General features: G+C 47.5%; 2 protein-coding genes and 1 long non-coding RNA gene across 3 annotated transcripts in view; all 3 read right to left on the reverse strand.

Moving 5' to 3' along the window:
* Positions 1–26792, reverse strand: part of LOC120909614 (zinc finger protein OZF-like) — a 713034-nt gene that overhangs the window by 265382 nt on the left and 420860 nt on the right. The window lies entirely within an intron of this gene.
* On the reverse strand, positions 769–24279 carry LOC120909607 (zinc finger protein 260-like). The gene is made up of 3 exons (XM_040321361.1): positions 23127–24279; positions 11783–11788; positions 769–2326 (listed from the first exon to the last, which is right to left on the reverse strand). Exons 1-3 carry the CDS (start codon positions 24194–24196, stop codon positions 1345–1347), a joined length of 2058 nt encoding a protein of 685 aa, XP_040177295.1. The 5' UTR covers positions 24197–24279; the 3' UTR covers positions 769–1344.
* On the reverse strand, positions 13153–15067 carry LOC120909664. Its single transcript, XR_005741324.1, has 3 exons — positions 15027–15067; positions 13306–13491; positions 13153–13189 (listed from the first exon to the last, which is right to left on the reverse strand). It is a non-coding gene; the product is annotated as an uncharacterized LOC120909664 (long non-coding RNA).

The raw sequence follows: 26792 nt of genomic DNA on the forward strand, positions 1-26792 counted from the left end.
ACAAATAGAGCTTTCTTTTGGTGGTATTTGATCACCTCTGGTATATTTATTTTCTTCAAAAAGAATAAAAAAATTACCGAAAATTTAGAAAAAAAAAACGTTTTTTTTTTTGTTTCTGTTATAAAACATTGTAAATAAGTAAGTTTTCTCTTTCACTGATGGTACTGCACTGACGGGCACTTATACGACGGCACAGATGAGGTGGCACTGATGTGGTGGCATTGATGGGTACTGATGATGGGCACTAATATGCGGCACTGATAGGCGGCATGGATAAGCAGCATGGATGGGCATGGCTAGGCGGCACAGATGGGCACTGATAGGCGGCATGGATTAGCACTGATCGGTGGCAGGGATGGGCATATATGGGCACTGATAGGTGGCACTATCGTATGTGTTGTACTAATGGATGCCAATCAGTGCCAAACAATGCCTGCTAATCAGTGATGCCCATTGTGGGCACTGATTGCCATCCATTGCGGGAACTGATTGACATCCAGTATTTGTGTCATTGTCATCCCTGGTGGTCTAGGGTGGCATACCTGTTTTGGTTTTGCATCCCTGGTGGTCCAGTGGGCATCCTCGGGGGGGGGGGGGGGGGGGGCTGTGTAGATAATCGATCAGCACAAACCCCCCCCCTGTCAGGGGAGCAGCCGTTTGGTTCTCCTCTACTCGCGTCCGACAGATGCGAGTGAGGAAAACCCGATTACCGGCTTTTCCTATTTACATCGCGATCGGCTGATCACGTGGTAAAGAGTCTCCGTGAGAGACTCTTTACCTAGATCGGTGTTGCGGGGTGTCAGACTGACACCCTGCAACGACGATCGCCGCGATCCAAAAAAGGGGCACCGATGTCTACGGCAGGCGCACTGAGCGTGCCTTTAGTGAAGGCGATCGTGCCGTCACTAGCGGCTCCCCCGTGCATGCGCAGGAGTGACGTCATTGCTGCTCCGGCCAGTCACAGCGCCGGAGCAGCGATACCCGGAACCCGCTCCGGGAGAGATGCCGGCGGTGGAGGAGGTGATCGAGGACCGCTTCGGGGGCTTTCTCTTGCAGGGTTTTTTTTTGCAGATTTTTTTTTAAGAGGGTTTACTTGCTTTTTAAGGAAGCAAATCTTTCCGGTCCTTAAGTTGTTAAAAGAAGGAAAAGAAAAAGAATGTTCTATCCGTCTCAAAAATTATAAAAAATTTGTTTGGGTACAGTGTTGCATGTTTGAGTAATTGACATTCAAAGTATGACAGTGCTGAGAACCGAAGAGTGGCCTGGACTGGACTGGAAGGGGGTGAAAGTGTCCGGTGACCCCTGATGTACAGGAAGACAGGACTTTAGTGAGGAACAATTCCTTCACTCAGGACAGGAACGTGGCTTCTCACACATGTGCAATCTCACATGTCTGTTAAACTCGGTCTTCTTTGAAAAACATTTCCGGCACTCAGGACAGGAATGCGGCTTCTCACCCCTGTGCGATCTCTGATGTGTGTAAATATTGCACTTAAAGGAGAAACCTTTCCCGCACTCAGGACAGGAATACGGCTTCTCCCCCGTGTGAGATCGCTGATGTCTGGAAAGATTTGACTTCTGTGAAAAACATTTCCCGCACTCAGGACAGGAATACGGCTTCTCCCCTGTGTGCAATCGCTGATGTGTAATAATATGTGACTTTAATAAAAAACATTTCCCGCACTCAGGACAGGAATACGGCTTCACCCCTGTGTGCGATCTCTGATGTACATTAAGATGGGACTGCCTAGAAAAACATTTCCCGCACTCAGGGCAGGTATACGGCTTCTCCCCCGTGTGAATCATCTGATGTTTGTCAAGTTCTGGTTTTCGTGAAAAACACGATCCACACTCAAGGCAGGTGTGTTGCTTCTCGCCCGTGTGCGTTTTCTTATGTCTGCAAAGACTGGACCTATCCCCAAAAAATATTCCGCACTCAGGACAGCAATATGGCTTCTCACCTGTGTGCGTTCTCTGATGAGTTTTAAGCCTGACCTTCTCTGAAAAACATTTCCCGCACTCAGAACAGGAATACTGCTTCTCCCCCGTGTGTGATATTTGATGTCTGGAAAGATGTGTATTTGTTGCAAAACATTTCCCGCACTCGGGACAGGAATAAGGCTTCTCCCCCGTGTGCAATCTCAGATGTCTGTTACGAGAAGACTTGTCTGAAAAATATCTCCCGCATTCAGAGCAGGAGTACGGCTTCTTGCCCGTGTGAGATCTCTGATGTATGTCAAGTTCTGATTTTTTTTCAAAACATTTATCGCAGACGGGACAGGAAATTGACTTTTCACCGGTGTGCAATCTTTGATGTTTGTAGAGTCTGGACTTCATTAAAAAACATTTCCCACACTCAAGACAGGAATGTGGCTTCTCACCCGTGTGAGACATCTGATGCATGACAAGCCGTGATTTTTTTGTAAAAAATTTCCCGCAATCAGTACAGGAAAACCTCTTATCTTTTGAAAGTTTGGCACCGTCCCGCACAGTCTGAGGTTCCTCAGGATAAGAGGAATACGATGGTCCGGCACCGTCCCGCACAGTCTGAGGTTCCTCAGCATAAGAGGAATACGATGGTCCGGCACCGTCCCGCACAGTCTGAGGTTCCTCAGGATAAGAGGAATTAGATGGTCCGGCACCGTCCCGCACAGTCTGAGGTTCCTCAGGATAAGAGGAATTAGATGGTCCAGCACCGTTCCACACAGTCTGAGGTTCCTCAGGATAAGAGGAATTAGATGGTCCAGCACCGTCCCGCACAGTCTGAGGTTCCTCAGGATAAGAGGAATTAGATGGTCCAGCACCGTCCCGCACAGTCTGAGGTTCCTCAGGATAAGAGGAAATAGATGGTCCAGCACCGTCCCGCACGGTCTGAGGTTCCTCAGGATAAGAGGAATTAGATGGTTCAGCACCGTCCCGCGCGGTCTGAGGTTCCTCAGGATAAGAGGAATTAGATGGTCCGGCACCATCCCGCACAGTCTGAGGTTCCTCAGGATAAGAGGAATACGATGGTCCGGCACCGTCCCGCACAGTCTGAGGTTCCTCAGGATAAGAGGAATACGATGGTCCGGCACCGTCCCGCACAGTCTGAGGTTCCTCAGGATAAGAGGAATACGATGGTCCATCTACACTGTGTGGTGCCGGATGGACATTTGAGGCAGTCAGGTTTTCTCCTGGACTATACTGTGTGATGTCCTCATCTTCTACTTTACAGTCTGGAGACAAAGTGAGACAATCCTCTGAGGTTTTCCTCATCTCCCGTCCATCTACTAAAATAGAAATACAAAGATTATTACTAGACATGAGCTGATTGGTTCCCCTAAACCAGGACTCCGCCCACATCAGGCAGCTTTGTCTCTGAGGAACTTACAATTCCACCATCAAGGTAACTAGTAAATGGGTCCTCTGATCTCCTACCAGATCATTTCTTTATTCATGGACCTTAGTCAGAGAGTGAGGAAACAACGAGAACTTCCCAACACAAGAAGTCCTGCACTTCCTTATTTAGTCATAAATAACAGCGGGGCTGAGCCCCACCAGAGGTCAGAGAGTGAGGATGGGGGAGAAAAGCTAAGATGAAGACTGGACTGATCACAGCTCAGGAAAGTGACCAGGAGATTACAGGCTGATATCACCCAGTCCCCGCCCTACTCTGGACCAATCAGTGAGCAGTATGGGTGGAGGAATGGATTTAGTGTTAATGACCCACCTGTGCTGATCTCTGTAGGAGTGTCCTCCTCTATAAATGTCCCCGTTATTCCATCCTCCTCCATAGACTGCTGATCATCCCTCACATACGTCTCTTCTTCTTCTGTTTTAACCTCAAATTCTATATCGATTGGCTGTCCACTCTAAACCAAGAGAATGAGAGAGAATATCTTCTGTAAGATATAAGCTTTATTATTGTGACATCACATAAGAAATCCACACATCGTCCCCATGAGTCCGTGTTTCATAAGCTCCATCCCACCAACCTTGCAATAGGGAGGGGTGGTGCGACCTTCCTGTGTGGAATCCCGGGAATACAGAGGACGGGGACATCTCTCTGATGGGTTCCTGTAGCTGGATGACTCCTCCATGGTGTCCTGGTACAGATCTTTGTGTTCTTCCTCCATCACCCCATCCTCATCATGCTCCTCTTTTATCTCTTCTTTAACCTCAACTTTAGGATCTCTCAGGTTTCCACTCTGAATATAGAATAAAAACAACATCAGTTGTAACAATGCAGATAATGTACAGATCCTAATGATACTATCAGTGATTGTGACAAAACATGGCAACAAGTAAACCAATGAAATTCCCCCCCATGTTCAAAAGTTTGCACCCCCTTAATTCTTAATCCTGTGTATTGCCCCCTTTAGCATCAATGACAGCGTGCAGTCTTCTGTAATGGTCTATGAGGCCCCAAATTCTTGCAGGTGGTAGAGCTGCCCATTCGTCTTGGCACAACGCCTCCAAAGTCTTTGGTCGTCTTGCACAAAGCTCCCGTTTGAGATCTCCCCAGAGCGGCTCGATGATATTAACCACTTCAGGCCCAGTCCAATTCGCTCCTACATGTAAAGATTGTCATTTTTGCGGCGATACCTCACATGTGTGGTTTGAATACCGTTTTCATATGTGGGCGGGACTTACGTATGCATTCGCTTCTGCGTGCGAGCACACGGGGACAGGGGCACTTTAAAAAAATACAAATAAACTAAAAAATTATTTATTATTGCTAATTTTAGTGTTTTTTTTTTTATTTCGACACTTTAAAAAAAAAAATTGATCACTTTTATTGCTATTACACGGAATGTAAACATCCCTTGTAATAGGAATATGACATGACAGGACCTCTTTACAGTGAGATATGGGGTCAATAAGACCCCCACATCTCACCACTAGGCTGGGAAGCCTAAAAAAAAAAAGGATCACCGCCCAGCCGTTTTTTTTAAAGCAGAGGCCAGGTTTGACGTCATAACATTGCGCCCGGCCTCCGACAATCAGAGACTCTGGCGACCATCTGTAGGGTCAGGACTGGGCTCTCAGCAGCTTCCTTTTCAGTGCTTCGGTTGCTCAGCTGTCGGTTAATTGCCAGCACTCACCACTCCACAGTGGCTCATCTGGTGATCAGTCCCGCCTACAGCCAGCCCTTCTGGCTATTTAAACTGCCTTGCTCAGTCCTTTCGTGCCTTCGTCTTGGCCAACATGTCTGGAGATTCTTTGCCGTGTTCCTGTGAAAGGCTTTGCTTGTTCTTCTGGCTCCGACTACGCTGATCTCTGGTTTCCTGATATACTGGCTTGCCCGACTATCCGCTTTGGCTTCCTGGATAAGTGTTGACTACGTTCACTGTTCTGTATAATTTTTAATTTCAATATTTCTTTATTGGTATTTTCATAAAAATGAACAATGCATACAAACAATTAATCAAGTCAGTTGTCCCAACTGGAGCATAAGAACTAATATTAGGTAGTTCAGTTCTGTTGTAGTGCAGGCAATCTTACAGGTATGAACAACATACAGGTTATAAATGTTAATATGGTCAGCACCAGCGGGAGGGGAGGAGAAGTGGGGGGGGGACACCAGCAGGGTGCATATTTGCATCTTATAGTATTAGGTACAAGAGAAGAAAAATACAGTATCGACCATTCAGTGATATAGAAACCATCATACTGTTACAGTACATTTTGGGTGTGCGAACCAAGCTGACCATTCATTGAGAAATTTTGCCATACTGAAATTTTTCCTGGCAACTAACCTCTCCATCTCACATTGAAGATTCAGGGCCGCAATTGTGCTGAAAAAGGAGGGGACTTCAGACGATTTCCAGAGTTTGGTGACAGATAGCTTTGCCGCAAGTAAGAGATGTATTATTACTACCCGTGTTCCAGGTGGAAATTTCTCTATCCCAAGATGCAGTAGTGCTAGGGCCAGGTCGGGGGCGACTGTGACATGTGATATGGAGGAGATCAGAGTAAAAATATGTCTCCAGTATGAGCTTAGGGATCTGCAGAACCACAGGATGTGTGCTATAGTCCCAGTACTTCCACAAGACCTCCAGCAGGTAGCTGGATGTCCCGGGAAGAACTTCGAAAGCCGGAATGGTGTCAGGTACCACCTGTGTACGGTCTTTTGATAGGATTCCCAGTGGTTGGAACAGTGGGAGGCTGCGTAGGTAAGTTTGAAGGCCCGTGTCCACATATCAGGGGTGGGACTCACGTTCAGTTCTTCTACCCATTTCGAGAGGGTAGTGATTTTGGGGAAAGGGCGATTGTCACTGAGTACTGAATAAATTACAGATACACCATGTTTAGGATAGACCGAACGAGTGTAGAAGTTATTGAGGGGTTCAGGAATGGTGATCACTGAGGGGATTTTAGAAGTTTTAAGGAAGTGCGAGATTCTCATGTATGTAAACGCTTCAGTGTCAGGCATGTCATATTCAGATTGGAGATCCCTGAACGGTTTTGGAGAGCCGTTTTTGTACAAATCAGATAAAGTAGAAATCCCATACTTCTGCCAGTGTAGTATTTTAATATCCGTCAGGTGAGCCATTAGTGCTTTGAGAGGTATCGGTAGGGAGTGAGGAGGACTGTCAACAGGTTTGAGGTTGGTGAATTTTTTCCAGGCAGCCAGTGAAGCCGCAATTGGGGGGGAAGGAGTCAGTTTGTTAGGAGGAGAACCCGCAGAGGTGAGTAGGAGGATGTCTACCATGGTATTTGGCAGATAGGAGGATGTCTCCATGATGGACCAGGTCTTATCGGGAGTTGGGTGCCACCAGTAGTAGAGCTGGTCCATGATGGAAGCATAATAGTAGTTTTGGATGTGTGGAAGACCAACTCCTCCTTTTTTGTGATGTCTAGTCAGGATGTAATGGGCACATCTGGGAGGTTTGGCATCCCAGACATAATTCGATATTAATTTTTGTATTGAGGTAAAAAAAGAAAGGGGCACAGGGATTGGCACCGTGCGAAATAGATAAAGAATTTTGGGCAAAAGCAGCATCTTAAAGGAGGCAATTTTTCCTATTTTGGATAAACCAGTTGAGCGCAATTGACCTAACAAGTTGGGGAGCCGTTTTTGGAAAGCACGATAGTTAAGATCATATAGGAGGCGAAGCGAGGGGGCCAATTTTATCCCTAGGTATGGTATAGCTTGATTTGACCAAGTAAAGGGAAGATTTTCTTTCATGAGGGATTCTTGACTTTTCGAGAGATTGAGAGGGAGTATCAGGGATTTAGTGGAGTTGAGCTTGTAAAAAGAGGCTAGGCCAAAATGGGAAAGGATTTCTTGGATTGCTGGCATGGAGTGAGTTGGGTCTGTGACCAGGAGTATGACGTCATCAGCAAAGAGACTTATTTTGTGTTCCATGCCATTATGGGTAATGCCTGAGATGCGTTTGTCCTCTCTAATCTTTGCTGCTAAAGGCTCCATTAAGAGAGCAAAAATTAGGGGGGAAAGCGGGCACCCTTGACGGGTGCCGTTGGAGATCTCGAAGGGTGTAGATAGGGTTCCCTCTGTCAAAATTCTAGCCGTTGGATTGGAGTATAGGGAGAGTATCGCTGATTGAAACTGACCCGTGATGCCTAATTTAATAAGTACTGCTTTCAGGAATCCCCAGTGCACTCTATCGAACGCCTTCTCTGCATCCAAAGATAGGAACAGAGAAGGCGTTCGTGACTGAGCGACTTGATGTATCAGGTTAATGACCCTTCTTGTTGCATCTGGGGCTTGTCTATCTGGCATAAAGCCAACTTGGTCAGGGTGGACCAAGGATGGGAGACACTTCAACAATCTAGATGCAATAGCTTTAGCATAAATTTTCACATCCGTGTTAAGGAGTGATATAGGCCTATAGTTAGTGGCAAGGGCGTGATCTTTCTCTGGTTTGGGGATGGTGGTTATTATAGAGCGTAACATATCAATCGGAAGAGAGCCAGAGGTGGCAGCAGAGTTGAAGAGGGTTGTGAGGTGAGGGGAGACAAGGGTGGCAAATGTCTTGTAAAATTCATTGGTGTAGCCATCTTCCCCGGGCGATTTATGAAGGGGCAAGGTGTTTATGGCCTCGAGAATTTCATTGTTCGTGAAGGGTTGGGAGAGCATATGTAGTTGATTGGAGGTGACAGAAGGGAGGTCAATTGAGTCTAAGAAGTCTTGAATAATTGGATCAGTTGGTTGAGGTGTAGAGGGGTCTTTTGTCAGATTGTAAAGAGAGGAGTAGTAGTCGCCAAAGGCATTTGCAATATCCTGTGGGTTAGTGAGGAGCTGTTTGGTGGTTGGATGGTAAAGGGATGCAATTCTATGTTTGTGTCGTTGTGTTTTGACCTGTCGAGCCAGTAAGGCTCCTGCCTTATTTCCTAAGGCGTAATATTTGGCCTTAGCCAATTTAAGATTGTGTTCAAATTTGTAGAGTAAAAGTGATCGGAGTTTGTGCCTCCAGTCAAGGATCTCTGTAGCAAGTTTTTGAGAGGGGTTCTGTTTATTTTGATTGTCTAATTGGGCAATTTGGGAAAGGGCCTCTTCAATGTGCTTAGACCTCTGGCTCTTAACCCTACTTTGAAGCTTAATGAGAATACCACGCATGTATGCCTTGTATGCAGACCACAGTACAAACCGATCAGTGCTTGGCTGGTCATTCAGATGAAAGTAAGCGTGGTGTTCAGTGGTTATTAATCGGGAGATATCAGAGTCTGCGATGAGAGAGCTATCGAGTCTCCATATAAACGGTACTTTTGATCCGCGGTTCCCCACTGTTACAGAAACCGGCGCATGGTCTGACCACGTAATGGTGCCAATCGTCGATGCAGTCACATCCTGAAGAGTAATCTTGTCAGCAAGAAAGAAGTCCAACCGAGAGTAAGAGAGTTGAGAAGAGGAAAAGTAGGAGAAGTCTCGTTCGTTGCCATGCTGGCATCTCCAAATGTCGAATAGATTATTCGTCCGGAGAAAGGGGTTCAAGGCCGGTCGGTGACGCTGGGTGGTCGATGTGGTGTCAATAGTTGGGTCACCCGGTATGTTGAAGTCACCTCCAATGAGTACTCTTCCTTTCCGGATATTGTTAAATTTCTTATAAAATCGATTGCAAAATCGCAGTTGTTGCTTGTTTGGACCATATATGTTGGCCAATGTGTAGGTTATTTGGTTGATGTCACATAGAAGAATAAGGTAGCGACCTTGAGGATCTAGAATGGATTGATGTAATCGGAATTGTAAGGAGTCGCGAATCGCCAATAGGACCCCATTCTTCTTCTTAGGGCCTGAGGCTAAGAAGATTTGACTGTAGTTTTTCAGCGAGAACTTTGGGGTTTTGTCAGCTGCAAAGTGGGTCTCCTGTGCCAATAGAATGTCGGCCTTTTGGCTATTGGCTTCCTTTAGAAGCGCTGAACGTTTTTGAGGTGAGTTCAGGCCCCTAGCATTTATAGAGACCACTGTGAATGCCATAATGAGATGCGAGCCTCGAGAAGGGATCGGCAAAATACAGGTGGCGGTGCGTGCTATGCCGTTACACTGGAAATTGGGCTGGATCGGTAACCAGACGGTTACCAGTCGTCCAGTACAGGAGAGATCAAGTACGGTGCGAGGGGAGGTCGAAGGTTTTGCTGGTGTGGGATACAGAAGGAGAGTTCTGTTTGTAAAAAGGGAGAGCCCAAAACAAAACACGGGCTCAATGTGCAGAAAATTCTGCTAACAAACGATGGGGGGAGATGATCCACCGAAGAACAGGTAAAACAGGGACCACTCGTAAAGTAGGCGGGGTCCAGTGAATAGTGCTGCAGGTACCCAGCTGTACAGTAGCATAAGCGCAGGAAAGGTCATCAGGCGTGTCATCAGGCGTCTTGATATGCCCCTCCTGTTTCCATGCATGTTGCGAGGTGGTCAGAAGGGACCGGCTCTTCCACCGGTATGATGCGCCAGTTCCTCAGGAGTTTAAGGCCAGCAGGAAGTGTTCTTATAGCATGGGTTTTATTTTGATGAGTTATCAGGAGTTTTGTGGGAAAGCCCCATTTATAGGGTATTTTATGGTTTTGTAAAGCTTTGGTTATGGTCGCCAGCTGCCTGCGATTTTCCATCGTTGCCTTGGAGAGGTCAGCATATAAAGCAATTGCAGAATAAGGGTCAGGAAGTCTCGTCATGCGTTTAGCGGCGTACATGACCTTTTCTTTAACTGTAAAAAAATGAATGCGGGTCAGTACATCCCTAGGTGCAGAGGCTGGTATGTGAGGGGGTTTGGGAAGTCTATGCGCTCTGTCAATCTCCATGTCACGGTCAGTTAGGTCAGGGAGCAGCGTACGCATAAAAGATTGCAGGTATCGCACCAGATCAGAATTTTGGACGGTTTCTGGGACATTGCGGAATTTTATATTGTTTCGCCTAGAACGATCTTCGAGGTCAGCGAGTTTAAGATTGATCAATTGAAGCTCATCTTCATGATCTGCAAAACCATCCACTAATTCATTGTGGGCAGAGAATAGATCTCCCATTTTCTTCTCTATAAAGGTAATGCTTTTCCCCTGCTGCTGTACCGTGGTAGAGAGGGATGACACTGCAGTGGATAGATCATTGTAGAGAGTCTGTCTCAGTGAGAGCAGCATGCTTTTCATTGTACACTCAGACAATGGCTGATCTGAGGCAGGAAAGGCATCCAGCGCTGAGGCTTGTTGTGAAGGGGGGAGAGAGAGAATGCAGGGAGCTGCGACAGGCTGTGTATGTTCAGGTTCTTCCGTCCTGAGTCTGGACTTGGCAGGGCTGGATGTAGTGGGTGAGTTGGGGGGAGAGAACTCACCATCCTTGTTAGGCATCTGAGGGGTTCCCACACACTGTCCCAAGTGCTGTCCTGTTTGAGGAGAGGAGATGTGAGTCTGGTATTCTCGGCAGCCGCCGGCGCCATCTTGTCCGCTCGTCATGCCTGACGGGGGATAGAAGTCGGTGAGCTTTCTAGGCAGTTTACTGTCCTTCCTCCGTTTGGACATCGTGACCGGAGGTTGCCGCTGTGTTCGGGTAGTGTGAGGAGCGGGTGACACTTTCCTTTTACCGCTGTGGAGACGCTAACGCTGGGATTGCTGCGGAGCTGTAGATTTACACAGCCATTCACTCGAGCCGCCGAGCCACGCCCCCCTGTTCTGTATAATTTTTACCTTTACATTAAAATGTGTGATTTTTACTGCATTTTCTGTCTCGGTCTGATTCTTTGTTCCTGACAAGCAGACAGTATTTGTCCTGAGGTTACCTGTGGGTCTTTCTTTGTATCCCGAACAAGTCTTCTGGCAGTTCTCACTGTAATCTTTCTTGGTCTACCTAACCTTGTCTTGGTATCAAGAGATCCCTGAATTTTCCACTTCTTAATAGGTGATTAAACAGTACTGACTGGCATATTCAAGGCTTTGGATATCTTTTTATATCCTTTCCCTTCATTATATAAGTTCTTCATTATATAAGGTCTTTTGACAGTTCTTTTCTGCTCCCCATCGTTCAGTATATCCTTTTCCTTCTTTATAAAGTTTTATAACGTCTTTTTCCAGAGTAGGGTCAGGGCTGGGCTCTCAGCAGCTTCCTTCTCTGTGCTCAGGGTGCTCAGCTGTCGGTAATTGCCAGCACTCATCGCTCCACAGTGGCTCACCTGGTGATCATTTCCTGCTCGTCAGTCCCACCTACAGCCAGGCCCTTCTGGCTATTTAAACTGCCTTGCTCAGTCCTTTCGTGCCTTCGTCTTGGCCAACATGTCTGAAGATTCTTTGCCCTGAAAGGCTTTGCCCGGCTGATGTCCCTTCTGGTTCCTGATCCTGTTCTTCTGCCTCCGAATACGCTGATCTCTGGTTTCCTGATTTACTGGCTTTCCCGACTATCCGCTTTGGCTTCCGAACCCTGGATATGTTTTGACTACGTTCACTGTTCTGTATAATTTTTACATTAAAATGTGTGATTTTTACTGCATTTTCTGTCTCGGTCTGATTCATGGTTCCTGACAAGCAGACAGTATTTGTCCTGAGGTTACCTGTGGGTTTTTCTTTGTATCCCGAACAATTCTTCTGATAGTTGTGACTGCAATCTTTCGTGGTCTACCTAACCTTGGCTTGGTATCAAGAGATCCCTGAATTTTCCACTTCTTAATAAGTGATTGAACAGTATTGACTGGCATATTCAAGGCTCTGGATATCTTTTTATATCCTTTCCCTTCATTATAAAGTTCTATGACCTTGTTATGCAGGTCTTTTGACAGTTCTTTTCTGCTCCCCATCGTTCAGTATCTAGCCTGTTCAGTGCAATAATGTGAGAGCTAACAAACTCGTTGACGATTTTTTTACACAGACACTAATTGCAATTTAAAAAGCCACAGATGTGGGAAATTAACCTTTTAATTGCCATTGAAACCTGTGTGTATAATCTTCTGTGTCTGTACCGAGGCCAAACATTCTGGAGGGGAGGGGGGGTATCTTTGCATCAGGGCCATTTGAAAGATTTCTGTTATCATTATTATTTAAAAAGGAGCCAAACAACCATGTGATAATAAATGGCTTCATATTCAAATGACCCCCCCCCATCAAATCATTCTCTGCAGCTATTACCTTTTGTACCACCACCCCCTCCCTTTACAATGTAAGCTCTCCGAGCCGGGCCCTCCTGTACCTTCTGTATTGAACTGTACTGTAATTGTAAAGTGTTGGCGCTATATAAATCGTGTACAATAATAATATGATCACTATCATTAATAAGAGACAGTTTTTTTTAGCATGATCAGTCATATCGCCAATACCAAAATCCCACGATTTCTGCCGGGGGAAGCAAAATTTTGAGCTCAACTGTAACAATAATTGACAATCACTTACCTGATGATGGTGGGGGATGGTGTGACCTTCCTGTGTGGAATCCCGGGAATACAGAGGACGGGGACATCTCTCTGGGGGGTTCCAGGCATTAGGTGGCTCCATCATATCCTTGTGTACATCTGAAAGTTCCTTCATCACTCCATACTCCTCATCCTCCTCTTTATACTCTTCTTTAACATCAATATTATCATCCCCGAGGTTTCCACTCTGAATATATAATAAACCATTCACTGTAACAAACATGATTGTGTATAAATCATAACCACCAATAATTGTTCCTCACCTACCTGATGATGGTGGGGGATGGTGTGACCTTCCTGTGTGGAATCCCGGGAATACAGAGGACGGGGACATCTCTCTGGTGGGTTCCCATTACTGGATCCATCTGTAGGAAACACACACACTGACTGAATACATTGTTTCTATGTGTTTATCAGATGATGGGGGATCTAGGTGGAGCCTCCGTACTGCTCTCTCCTTTACAATAAAGTCTCCTCTTACCCGGTGATGTGAGGGGAGGCCGCTTCTTCATCGTGACGTCCTTCCCGGCACCGCCCACCTCTCCTCGATGATCTCTCTGGTGACTTCTAGAATCTTCTTTGTATTTCTCTATCCTATCAGGGAGGGAGGTGGAGGCAATGTGATGGTCATGTGATCTCCAGACTTCACAGCAGGAAAACTCTAGATCTGAACACATATAATAAAATTTAGAATAAATTCCCAGAATCCTCCTCATCTGACTCTCTACATTTTATTAAAGCCACCCTTCAGGTTGAGGTAGAAATTACCCCCACTGACCTCCTCCCCCCTCCCACCTCATAGGTGAAAAGCTTGTTGTAGGCCTTCTGACATCAGCCCTCAAAAATGTACTTACTACTGACCCCTGAGTCATTTCCCACAGAGTTCAGTACTATTTAAGGCAGAGTTTAGAGGTCAGTAGTAGGTTAGGCAGAGTTCAGTACTAGGCGAGGCATAGTTCAGAGGTCAATGGTGACTGTCTGTCTCACCTCTGCACTGATGACCTCCGTTCTCCTTCTCCATAGACTAATTTCTCGTGATACTGCCGCTTTGGCCCCTCCCCCTTCTCCTATTCCCTGGTTCAGAAGGCGGAGCTAAATTACATCTAATCATAACTCCACCTACTGGACCAGGGAATAGAAGGGGGAGAAGAGCCGGAGCTGCAGTACCCTGAGTATTGATGTGGAGTCCAGTAAGAAGAACAGGAGTAAGCAGATGCTCTTTCTGTGTCTCCCCTGCAGCTGTGCTTGTCATGGACAGAAACAGAGCAAACAATGTGTGTTTATACCGGGAAGGGGGCGGGTAGTAAAGGCCGGAACAAGGAGTAGGGGGTGGGGGTATGATTAACTCTGATTGGCTTTATACTGGGGAAGGGGTGGGTACTAAAGGCTGTTACAGGGGGCGGGGCTATGACTGACTATGATAGGCTATATACTGGGGAGGGTTTGGGTACTAAAAGCTGGCAAAGGGAGTAGGGGCGGGGCTATGGCCCACTGCAATTGGCATTATACTGGGGAAGGGGTGGGTACTAAAGGCCGGTACAGGGAGTAGGGAGGCTGGCCTATGACTGACTGTGATTTCCTTAATACTGAGGAGGGAGTGGGTTCTAAAGGTCTGCATGGGGATTAGGGAGACGGGGCAATGATTGACTGTGATTGGCTTATAGCTCCACCCCCTACTGCCTGATGGCCTTTAGCACCTGCTCCATCCCCAGTATACAGCCAATCACAGTCAGTTGTAGCTGCCTGCGACAAGCACAGCCGCAGGGGAGACACAGAGAGGGGGAACAGAACAGCGATTTGCCCCTTCTGGCTAATTTGTGGAGCTGAGTGATGGAACATGTTTTGGCGCTGGGCTCCCACTCCATGAGTGGGACACCGGTACTTAATCCAAATCTCGAGACGGTCCCACCCAATACTGAGCAGTTGGAAGGTGTGATAAAAACTGCATAATCCATTAGTATAGACTGATAAAGTTAGAAGGTGATTGGTAGGAAAGGTGACACATCTCCAACATGAAGTGAATGTTCCGGCCCCGTAAGTGGAGAAATGTTCTGTCCCTGAAGGGGTTAATCTAGGTTTCCACACTATATATATGGTTATCATCATCTGCTGGAGATAAAAGACGTCACAGTGACTATGGAAGAAGAGGATGGACATGACGGGGGGATTACTGGATATAAATAGAAAATAAGATCTTATTACCTCCTCTGCTACCGATTCCAGCAATGTCTCCTCTCTACTTCCTCCTGAATTGCCTCTCACCCGGAACTTCCTGTCTGTACCTGACATCACTTCCTGTCTATTTTCCGCCTTGTGAAGCTCAGAGGAACTGTAGGCCCAAGAAACGTCTCGTAGTGTGAACACGGCCTTGTGCTGTGTGTGTATGTATTGTATATCCTTATAGATGGGGTAATCTCCACTCCCACCAAGGGGGATAGAAATATATTACTGCCTAGTCCTGCCTTTCTCAGCCAGGGTTTGAGCAATGAACAAATTTGCTCTCTAAGGCCTCGTACACACCAGCGGATCTGTCCGCTGCCGGATTTGTCTGATGGTTGTACACACCATCAGACAGAAATCCGCGCGGACACGATACGCGGTGACGTGGCCGCGCCGCGACAATGACGCGGCGACGTGCGCGACCCTGGAAGGTCAATGCTTCCACGCATTCGTCAAATCACTTCGACGCATGCGAGGGCTTTCGGCCGATCAGACATGTCCGGTGAGTCTGTACAGACGACCGAACATGTCCGACTGACAGGCTTCCAGCGGACATGTTTCTTAGCATGCTAAGAAACATTTGTCCGCTGGAAACTGTCCGATCCGCCGGACAATTGTCCGGTCGGCCGTACACACGACCGAACATGTCTGCTGAAACTGGTCTGTCGGGCCAGTTTCAGCGGACATGTTCGGTCGTGTGTACGGGGCCTTATAGTTGCCAACAGTGCAAAATTTCCCGGAACAGTCCCAAAAATCAAATTCATGTCCGGCTTTGTTATTGTCCTTGGCAGAATAACAGAAATTGACCTCTGTCATCCCTCTCCACCTTCAGGAAGTGCTGCAGATTGATCAATGCTAAGAGGGGGCAAGGCCAGCTTTTTTTGTTTCATTGAATACTGACCTCAGTACACTACCCTATGTCCTACTGACCTCTGTACACTGCCCTACTGACCTCTGTACACTGCCCTACATACTACTGACCTCTGTACAATGCCCTACGTCCTACTGACCCCCGTACACTGCCCTACATACTACTGACCTCTGTACAATGCCCTACGTCCTACTGACCCTCGTACACTGCCCTACATACTACTGACCTCTGTACAATGCCCTACTGACCCCCGTACACTGCCCTACATACTACTGACCTCTGTACAATGCCCTACGTCCTACTGACCCTCGTACACTGCCCTACATACTACTGACCTCTGTACAATGCCCTACGTCCTACTGACCCCCGTATACTGCCCTACTGACCTCTGAACATGGACCTACGTACTACTGACCTCCGTACAACTGACCTCTGTACACTTCCCTACATACAACTGACCTCTGTACATTGACCTACATCCCACTGACCTCTGTACACTGCCCTACATCCTTCTGACCTCCGTACACTGCCCTACATCCTACTGACTTCTGTACACTGTCCTACATACCAGATGTAAGAATGTCCTTCTCCCACTGAGATAATGGGATCCTTCTCCTATTTTTCACCAATGTAAGAGCCCATTAAACGGACCACTTCGATTGAGGTCCGGGTTTCAACTAGACCCATGCTTGGACAGAATTTTGCTTGTTTACAGACCTAAATAAATATTGAGCCAAGTCGAACCAACCACGGCTAAATATGGCAACTTCCCACTCAGGTTCCCCGAGGTCTCATCACCTATGTAAAGGAAGAGGGCGGGTGTAGCGGAGACATCAAACATGGCTATGTGACCATATTTAAACCATGATTTAACACTCCATATCCGGCCCATCTCCTTTTATGGTTGGAGATTCCCCGCCATGAAACTGAATGGGCCAGGTGATGTCAGTGGTTGGTAAGGAAGCAGTGGGTGCAGGGAGCTGCTACTTCCTTAGAAATTGTCAGTTGGAAAAACTGTAGCTGCCGACTTTAAACAGACACTCACGATCCAGCACTGGGCTCACCAGAGTGGTATTCTCCACCCCTTTTTTTTGGCAGACCACTGGCCCATTCTTCAGGGAGGCGAAGAATGAGCGCACACAACAGGATCCAAAAGATGGTAAACTATGCCTGGGCAGGGCAAAGCCAGAGGAAACTCCGGTGGAGGCCCACAGTGGTTCTGACGTGCAAATCGGTCGTCCGACCTGGGTATAGGGGCGAAAGTCTAATCAAACTGTGATACATTTGCCTATATGTCTCAGTTTACTGCTCCCTGCTAGCCATATGGGTAGAGGTAGAAAGGAATTTCATGTGTGATTCATTCCTCTGACAGGTTATTGACGTGCTAATGTCCCCTCACTATTCTAAATGTTAATTGATCTATTGTGTTGTGTGAAGAAGATCTGCGTTTACCCTTAAAAGATGTGTATTGTATCATCAGGCTAAATGATTAGAGAAGTGGTATGTTAATTATTCTGATTGCTTCAGTGTATTAATTAACTCCACTGATGTCTTTATCTAAAGAAACGTGTCTGCATGGTCGGCTCCGACTTGTCTCCTATAATCTGTATGGGAAACCCCACTGTGTGAGGGGGGCGTTCCTAACAGGCTGTAACCACATATAAGCTGAGTTTTTGTAACATTAAAGTGTCTTGTTCTAGCAGTAAGCTGGTCTCATGTGTGGCTTTCTGGGCGATTCCAGGGATATCCCTCCTCGTGGAATATTGGGGTGATTTTCGTTATGGGAAGAAGGGAACGTTGACGGGGATATCATACCGATACCGTCACACAAACCATCTAGTAACTGGTTCCCGCCAAAGGTTCCCTCAGGATAGCTGGCGCTCTTGGCACAAGTTTAATCTGGCAAAGTGAATGATTAGAGGTCTTGGAGCCAAAAGGATCTCAACCTATTCTCAAACTTTAAATGGGTAAGAAGCCTGGCTCGTTGGCCTAGAGCTGGGCATCTTAACTGTGGACAACCACCTATGACAGCTTGCGGCTTCACAGCCGGGCGCCCACTGAACAAGTGCAAGCCATTCCACGAGCGGGCGCACGTTTGAAGTGTGACATGTTGGCTATCAATTTACTCGGCTTAACATCATCTTTCACAATATAAAAAAAGAATTGGACTAACTTTACTGTTGTCTTATCTTTTAATTCAAGAACGTGATTTTTTTCCCAAAACAGTGCGCTTGTAAGACCGCTGCATAAATACGGTGTGACAAAAAGTATTGCAACGACCGCCATTTTATTCTCTAGGGTGTTAGAAAAAAAAAATTATATATATATATATATATATATATATATATATATATATATATAAAATGTTTGGGGGTTCTAAGTATAATGTTTGATTATTGAAATGCTGTGCTTGTCATGGACGGCTACAGAGGAAACACTGTTTGTTTATACCGGGGAGGTGGTGGGTAGTAATGACCGGCACAGGAAGTATGGAGGTGGGGCTATGATTGACTGTAATTGGCTTTATACTGGGGGGGCGGATACTAAGGCTGGAACAGGGAGTAAGAATAGGAGGCTGCATTTGACTGTGATTGGCTTTATACCGGGAAGGGGGTGGGTTCTAAAGTCCTGCATGGGGAGTAGGGGGGCAAGGCTATGATTGACTGTCATTGGCTTTATACTGGGGAGGAGACGGGTTCTAAAGGCCTGCATGGGGAGTAGGGGTATGATCAACTGTGATTGGCTTTAAACCGGAGAGGGGGTGGGTACTAAAGGCCAGCAAAGGGAGTAGGAGGGCAGGGCTATGATTGACTGTGATTGGCTTTATACTGGGGAGTAGAGATGGGCTCTCAGGCGTGTTCGGATCCTAGTCCCAACCCCCCTGAGCAATCTCGCCAGGAAGCCATCCCTGCACACCAACAATCATGAGCAGCCCAGTCAGGGTGTGCATATGTGGGTCAGGAAATACCTCACTGCCTATGTGACGGCTTCCGGGTGTGATTGCTCAGGTGGGTTGGAACTACGATCTGAGCATGCCTGAGCCCATCCCTACCCGGGAGGGGGTAAATATTAAAGGCTTGCACGAAAAGTAGGGCGATGGAGCTATGATTGGCTTTATACCGGGAGAAGGCGTGGGGGCTATGATCGACTTTATACCAAGGAAGGGTACTAAAGGTGGGGCTATGAGTGACTATGATAGGCTTTATACTGGGGAGGGGGCAGGTACTAAAGGCTGGTACAGGGAGTAGAGAAGCGGGGCTATGATTGATTTGCTTTATATTGGGGAGGGGTCGAGTTCTAAAGGCCTGCACGGGGGGTAGCAAGGCGCGGCTATGATTGGCTTCATTCTGGGGAGGGGGTGGGCTCTAAAGGCCTGCATGGGGATTAGGGAGATGGGAAAAGATTAATAGGTAGATTCACAAAGAGTTAGGCCGGCTTATCTACAGATAAGCCGACCTAACTCTGAATCTAAGCCGACCTATGTTTAAGTGTATTCTCTAACAGAGATACACTTAAACATATCTAAGATAGGCTGGCTTGCGCCGTTCTATCTTAGATTGCAATGTTTCTTTTGGCCGCTAGATGGCGCTTCCATTGCAGCCGGCGTAGATTATTTAAATGAGGGGATACGCCGATTCACAACCGAACGCAAACGTACGCCAGGCCTACGCCGTCGAATTACGTCGTTTCCGTAAGGGATAGGCCGCCTAAAGTTAGAGCTATGCTCTAGTGGCCTAGCCAATGTTAAGTATGGCCGCCATTCCCGCCACAAATTTCGAAATGTTAACGTCGTTTGCGTAAGTCGTCCGGGAATCGGGAGTTACGTCGTTTACGTCCGGGACCTAATCAAAATCTCGAGACGGTTCCACCCAATATGGGGCAGTTGAGAGGTTTGATAAAAGTGGTATTATCCGTTAGTATAGACTGATGAGGTGAGAAGGTCATTGGTGGGAAAGGTGACACATCTCCGATATGAAGAGAATGTATAAAACTTCCGTCCTGAATGCAATGTTTTGCTTTCAAAACTGCTTCTAAATTACTATAAACGCCTGAGTGTACATGTACCCATAAAGAAAACGTTGAGGAGAGTTTAGGGGCTGCTGAAAAAAATGCCCCTAAACGACCGTTTACCAGCTGTAGTGTACATGAGGCCTAAGTGGGGGAATGTCATGAAGGGGTTAATCTAGGTTCCCACACTATATATGTGCGTATCATCATCTGCTGGAGATAAAAGATGTCACAGTGACTATGGAGGAAGAGGACGGACATGACGGGAGGTTACTGGGTGTAAATATAAAATATGATCTTATTACCTCATCTACTGCCAGTTCCAGCAATGTCTTCTCTCTACTTCCTCCCGACACACCTCTCACCCGGAACTTACTGACTGTACCTAACATTACTTCCTGTCTGTATCTGACATCACTTCCTGTTTGTCTTCCTGTTCTGTCTCAATAGAAGGGAGATCCCATCTTGTGGGGCCCAGAGGAACTGCAGGCCCAAGAAACATCTCGTAGTGTGAACACGGCCTTGTGCTGTGTGTTTATGTACTGTATATCCTTATAGATGGGGCATCTCCACTCCCACCAAGGTGGGCCAGGTTCCTTCAAAAGGTATCTTGGAGCTGCGGTGGCTCAACGTGATTGGCACTGCGCTGACAAGCCATTCACCTCTGCAGCTAGGGGTTCGGATCCCGGTCTCGGCTACATGTGAATTGAGTTTGGTGGTCTCAGCCCGGCTCACGGTGGGTGTGCTATGCGGGGTAAGCCTGCGCTTAGTACGCTCCCACCACCACAATTACACGCACTCGAAATTGGGTTAACATGCGCGCACTTTGACCACGCGGTCTCTAAAAAAAAGAGAGGCGAAGGACTAACGGGGCTGGTTGAGCGGGCTAGATCCTCTCACTCCCTTATAGGGAGTCCCTCTGCTATGTGGGAGGACCCCCTCACACACCCGCCATTGCCACCCGGGGCATGGAGAAAGGTGGCAGATTGCCTCTGGGGGAGGCCTGCCTACTCCCAACTCCTGCAGTCCGGCTCCTCTCTCGAGTACACGCATAAAATAAAAAAAAAGGTATCTAGGGGTTCCTTGAGCAATGAACAATTTCGCTCTCTCATAGTTGCCAACAGTGCCAAATTTCCCTGGGCAGTCCGGAAAAGCCAATCCATGTCCCACTTTGTTATTGTCCAGGGCAGTTTTACGAAAATTGGCCTCTGTCCTGGGCCGCACTCTCATCCCTCCCCTACCTCCTCCCCACCTCCAGGAAGTGCCGCAGATGGATCAATGCTGTCAGGGGACAAGGCCAGCCAAGGGTGATGAGCCGCCCATTGGCACTGCAGAATGACCAACTGGGTACACTGTCACACACACTGTGCATGCTGCTGCTTCGGGACAGGACTCCAGGAGACAGGCAGCGGCTCACTGTGCTGTGTATTTCTGACTCCATTCTTAGCGAGGGAGGAGCGGGCAGTGCCCCTGCCCTATACTATGCTGCCTGTATGCTTATGACGCTGCAGGGGAAGAGCTACTGACAGTGGGAGCAAAAGCAGGCTGTACTGAGAGCCCGCGGATGGTAAGCGGAGCTTGGCTGGCCAGCAGGATCAGGTATGTGCTGCCTTTTCCCCATAGACTGTTCCCAAATCCTGGCTGTGGTGTTGTTCTATAAATAAAGAGCAAGGGCCACAGTGGCACTGGCACACGTCAACACTGTTTGATGCTTTTAGATCTGGTTCACATCTATGAGTGTTTCCGTGGGCACAGCAGCCCATTAATTTGAATGGGCTGCTGTGTCTGCATTTCCCGCAGAAAAAGCGCATGCAGCATTTTCTAAAAAAACGCAGTGTCCTTGACATCGCATTCCACAAAATGCGCTGTTTTTAGATGCGTACACTGCCCTGCAACCTACTAACTTCTGTACACTGCCCTACAACCTACTGACATCCGTACACTGCCCTACATCCTACTGACCTCTGTAAACTGCCCTACAACCTACTGACCTCCGTGTACTGCCCTACATACTACTTGCCTCTGTACACTGCCCTGCATTCTACGGATCCTCTGTACGCCGCCCTTCATCCTACTGACTTTCGTACACTGCCCTACATCCCACTAACCTCCGCACACTGCCCTACATCCCACTAACCTCCGTACACTGCCCTACATACTACTGACGTCTGTACACTGCCCTACATACTACTGACATCTGTACACTGCCCTACATGCTACACACCTCCGTACACTGCCCTACATCCTACTGACCTCTGTACACTGCCCTACATCCTACTGACCTCAGTACACTTTCCAACATACTACCGACTCCTGTACACTGCCCTACATCCTTCTATTGGAATAAGGTCCAGGTTTCAACTAAACCCACTTAGGTTCCTCGAGGTGTCATCACCTATATAAAGGGAGGGGGTGGGTATAGTGGTGACATCAAACATGGCTATGTGGCCATATTCGGGCAATGATGTAACGCTCCATTCCCTGCCCATCTGCTTATGTGGTTGGGGATTCCCTGCCATGAAATTGAATGGGCCAATTGATGTCAGTGGTTAGTAAGGAAGCAGTGGGTGCAGGGAGCTACTGCTTCCTTAGCAACTATTGGCAGTTGGAAGCAGCAGCTACCGACTTTTAATAAACAGACACTCGCGATCCTGCACTGGACTCACTAGAGCTGTTTTTGACACCCGTTTTTTGGCGGACCAAAGGCCTGTCTCGCCTGCCCTACCGGGGAGGCGGAGCATGAGCGCACACAGCTGGATGAATGCTTTTTACATTCTATCAACTAATTATGTTATAAAACAGACCTGAAAGTGTTTGTGAAATCTTCCACTACAAAATGTACTCAGCCAATGAGAGGTAATGACTCCATTTTTATTTTTCTCCGGCTATCAATGGCCAACACGGTACAACACTTCATCCATGTCTTTGGTGATCTCTGATCTCCTTATGAACTGTTTCTTACATGATGAAGATCAGCCATGGAGTATATCTGAGGTGTATATCAGGGTGTGCTTCTTCCCCACATGTCCAGCAACATTCACATACAAGACATTTCCCGCACTCACTAATACTACACCTCGAGGGTTGTGTGGGACCCCTGATGTACAGGAAGACAGGACTTCAGTGAGGAACATTTCCCTCACTCAGGACAGGAATACGGCTTCTACTCCGTGTGAGATCTCTGATGTCTGTAAAGACTGTACTTCTGTGAAAAACATTTCCCGCACTTAGAACAGGAATGCGGCTTCTCTCCCATGTGCGATCTCTGATGTCTGTAAAGATCCGACTTCTGTGAAAAACATTTCCCACACTCAGGACAGGAATACGGCTTCTCACCCGTGTGCAATCTTTGATGTCTGTAAAGATTTGACTTCTCTGAAAAACATGTACCGCACTCAGGACAGGAATACGGCTTCTCCCCCGTGTGCGATTTCTGATGTGTGGAAAGAGTAAGCTTCCGTGAAAAACATTTCCCACACTCAGGACAGGAGTACGGCTTCTCCCCCGTGTGCGACCTCTGATGTGTGGAAAGACTGGACTTGTGTAAAAAACATTTCCCGCAGTCAGGGCAGGGAAATGGCTTCTCCCCCATGTGAGACCTTTGATGTGCGGAAAGACTGGACATCTTTGAAAAACATTTCCCGCACTCAGAACAGAAATACGGCTTCTCCCCCGTGTGAGACCTTTGATGTACATAAAGACTGGACATCACTGAAAAACATTTCCCGCACTCAGGACAAGAATATGGCTTTTCCCCCGTGTGCGATCTCTGATGTATGTAAAGATGTGACTTCATTGAAAAGCATTTTCCGCACTCAGGACAAGAATACGGCTTCTCCCCCGTGTGGGATCTCTGATGTGTGTAAAGATGTGACTTTCTTGAAAAACATTTTCCGCACTCAAGACAGGAATACGGCTTCTCACCCGTGTGTGATTTCTGATGGCTGCCAAGACTGGAGCGATCTGAAAAACTTGTTCCACACTCATGACAGCAAAATGGCCTCTCACCTGTGTGCAATCTCTGATGTCTGCAAAGACTGGACTTCTCTGAGAAAAACTTCCCGCACTCAGAACAGGAATACAGCTTCTCCCCCGTGTGTGATTTTTGATGTCTGGAAAGATGTGTATTTGTTGCAAAACGTTTCCTGCACTCGGGACAGGAATAAGGCTTCTCCCCCGTGTGCAATCTCTGATGTCGCTTCTGAGACGACTTGAGTGAAAAACATTTCCCACACTCAGAGCAGGAATACGGCTTCTCACCTGTGTGAGACATCTTATGTTTGACAAGTTCTGATTCTTTTTCAAAGCAATTTCCGTCCCGCACAGTCTGAGGTTCCTCAGGATAAGAGGAATACGATGGTCCGGCACCGTCCCGCACAGTCTGAGGTTCCTCAGGATAAGAGGAATACCATGGTCCGGCACCGTCCCGCACAGTCTGAGGTTCCTCAGGATAAGCGGAATACGATGGTCCGGCACCGTCCCGCACAGTCTGAGGTTCCTCAGAATAAGAGGAATACGATGGTCCGGCACCGCCCCGCACAGTCTGAGGTTCCTCAGGATAAGAGGAATACGATGGTCCGGCACCGTCCCTCACAGTCTGAGGTTCCTCAGGATAAGAGGAATACGATGGTCCGGCACCGTCCCGCACAGTCTGAGGTTCCTCAGGATAAGAGGAATACGATGGTCCGGCACCGTCCCGCACAGTCTGAGGTTCCTCAGGATAAGAGGAATACGATGGTCCGGCACCGTCCCGCACAGTCTGGGGTTCCTCAGGATAAGAGGAATACAATGGTCCGGCACCGTCCCGCACAGTCTGAGGTTCCTCAGGATAAGAGGAATATGATGGTCCGGCACCGTCCCGCACAGTCTGAGGTTCCTCAGGATAAGAGGAATACGATGGTCCGGCACCGTCCCGCACAGTCTGAGTTTCCTCAGGATAAGAGGAATACGATGGTCCGGCACCGTCCCGCACAGTCTGAGGTTCCTCAGGATAAGAGGAATACAATGGTCCGGCACCGTCCCGCACAGTCTGAGGTTCCTCAGGATAAGAGGAATACGATGGTCCATCTACACTGTGTGGTGCCGGATGGACATTTGAGGTAGTCGGGTTTTCTCCTGGACTATACTGTGTGATGTCCTCATCTTCTACTTTACAGTCTGGAGACAAAGTGAGACAATCCTCTGAGGCTTTCCTCATCTTCCGTCTATCTACTAAAATAGAAATACAAAGATTATTACTAGACATGAGCTGATTGGTTCCCCTAAACCAGGACTCCGCCCACATTAGGCAGCTTTGTCTCTGAGGATCTTACAATTCCCCCCTCAAGGTAACTAGTAAATGGGTCCTCTGATCTCCTACCAGTTCATTTCTTTATTCATGGACCTTAGTCAGAGAGTGAGGAAACAACGAGAACTGTCTTTTATAGGAGTGACAGTGATGAGGGGATTATAGGACGAGGGTCCCCACCCCCTCTATCACTCATTGTCATCTTCCCAACACAAGAAGTCCTGCACTTCCTTATTTAGTCCATGATTTAGTCATGAATAACAGAGGGGCTGAGCCCCACCAGAGGTCAGAGAGTGAGGATGGGGGGAGAACAACCGAGATGAAGACTGGACTGATCCGGAAGACCACCATCATTGGGTTATTGACTCCTCCCCCTCATTATCACTTTCTGTGTAAGGTTCCAAAGTTGGAGGATGTTATCACATTATTATCAACATGTAACAGTCTGTGCTCCAATCACATCATCCGATATAAAATGTCCAGCTGGTAGGAAATGGGTGTAACAAAAGAGAATACATATTATGTGTATATATAGCAGTGGGTGGAGGAGAGAGGAGAAGTCAGGAGTATGTAATGTACAACATAGAGTATATAAGACAGTGGTAGCAACTATGTAATGTGCAATATCAATTATATATTTTAATGGTCACACTTATTAAATTGGCAATCGGTGGAAGCATAAATGTTTACTGGAGACAAGTTGCAGAGATCCCACACCGCTGCCTCCCATCTCCTGAGACTGCACTCAGTGACTTGGGTCTGAGACTCTACAGACATATCCCTCCACCCGGCACAGCCAGCAAACAACAGAGCAAGTAACCCGGGAGAAATACTAGACCTGGGCATGGGACAGAAAAGCCAAGATTTTGAGAACACCAACATTTTGCTGCCAGCTGAACCCCAGAATCTCCCGTCTAGATCAGTGGCGGCCTGTCCTTAGGGGGTGCCGCCTCCCCCCCCCCCCCCCAAGCTACATCATAAAAAAAAAACACAGCCGCTATGGGAAGCATGACGTGTTTGCAATCACCTGATTGCAAACAAGAAGCTCTATTGGCTCCCTTTAGATAATCATCGGGGGGGGGGGGGGATTCCCACTGTAGCATCGTTGCATGGTGATTGGCGGTTCCCGCGGCATCACTTCCTGGTTTCTCGAGGGACTCATCTAGGCCAGTCTGAAGGTGGATAGAAGGCTTGTTGTGAGAGCTGTGAGTACAAGGAGGGGGGGGGGGGGGGGGGACAGCTGATAGGGACGCTGATGGTGACACCTCAATTAAAAGAGGACTTTGATGAGAACACCTGATGTATAGGGGGACTTTGATGGGGACACCTGATGTGTATATATAGGAGGATGCTGATGGGGACACCTGTTGTACAGGGTGATTCTGATGGGGACACCTGTTGTATAGAGGGACTCTGATAGGGACACCTGATGTATAGGAGGATGCTGATGGGGACACCTAATGTAAAAAGGGACTCTGATCGGGATACCTGGCGTAAAGGGGAGCACCTGATGTAAAAGGGGACTTTGATGGGGACGCATTATGTTAAGTGGTTTTATTTACTTCTGCTTGAAATGTGGACG

Source organism: Rana temporaria, chromosome 8 (assembly GCF_905171775.1).
Source record: "Rana temporaria chromosome 8, aRanTem1.1, whole genome shotgun sequence".
Taxonomy (NCBI): domain Eukaryota; kingdom Metazoa; phylum Chordata; class Amphibia; order Anura; family Ranidae; genus Rana; species Rana temporaria.

Bases quoted from the DNA above. Each gene is read 5' to 3' on its own strand.
- LOC120909607 (XM_040321361.1), bottom strand. From the start codon at position 24,196: ATGTCTCACACAGGTGAGAAGCCGTATTCCTGCTCTGAGTGTGGGAAA.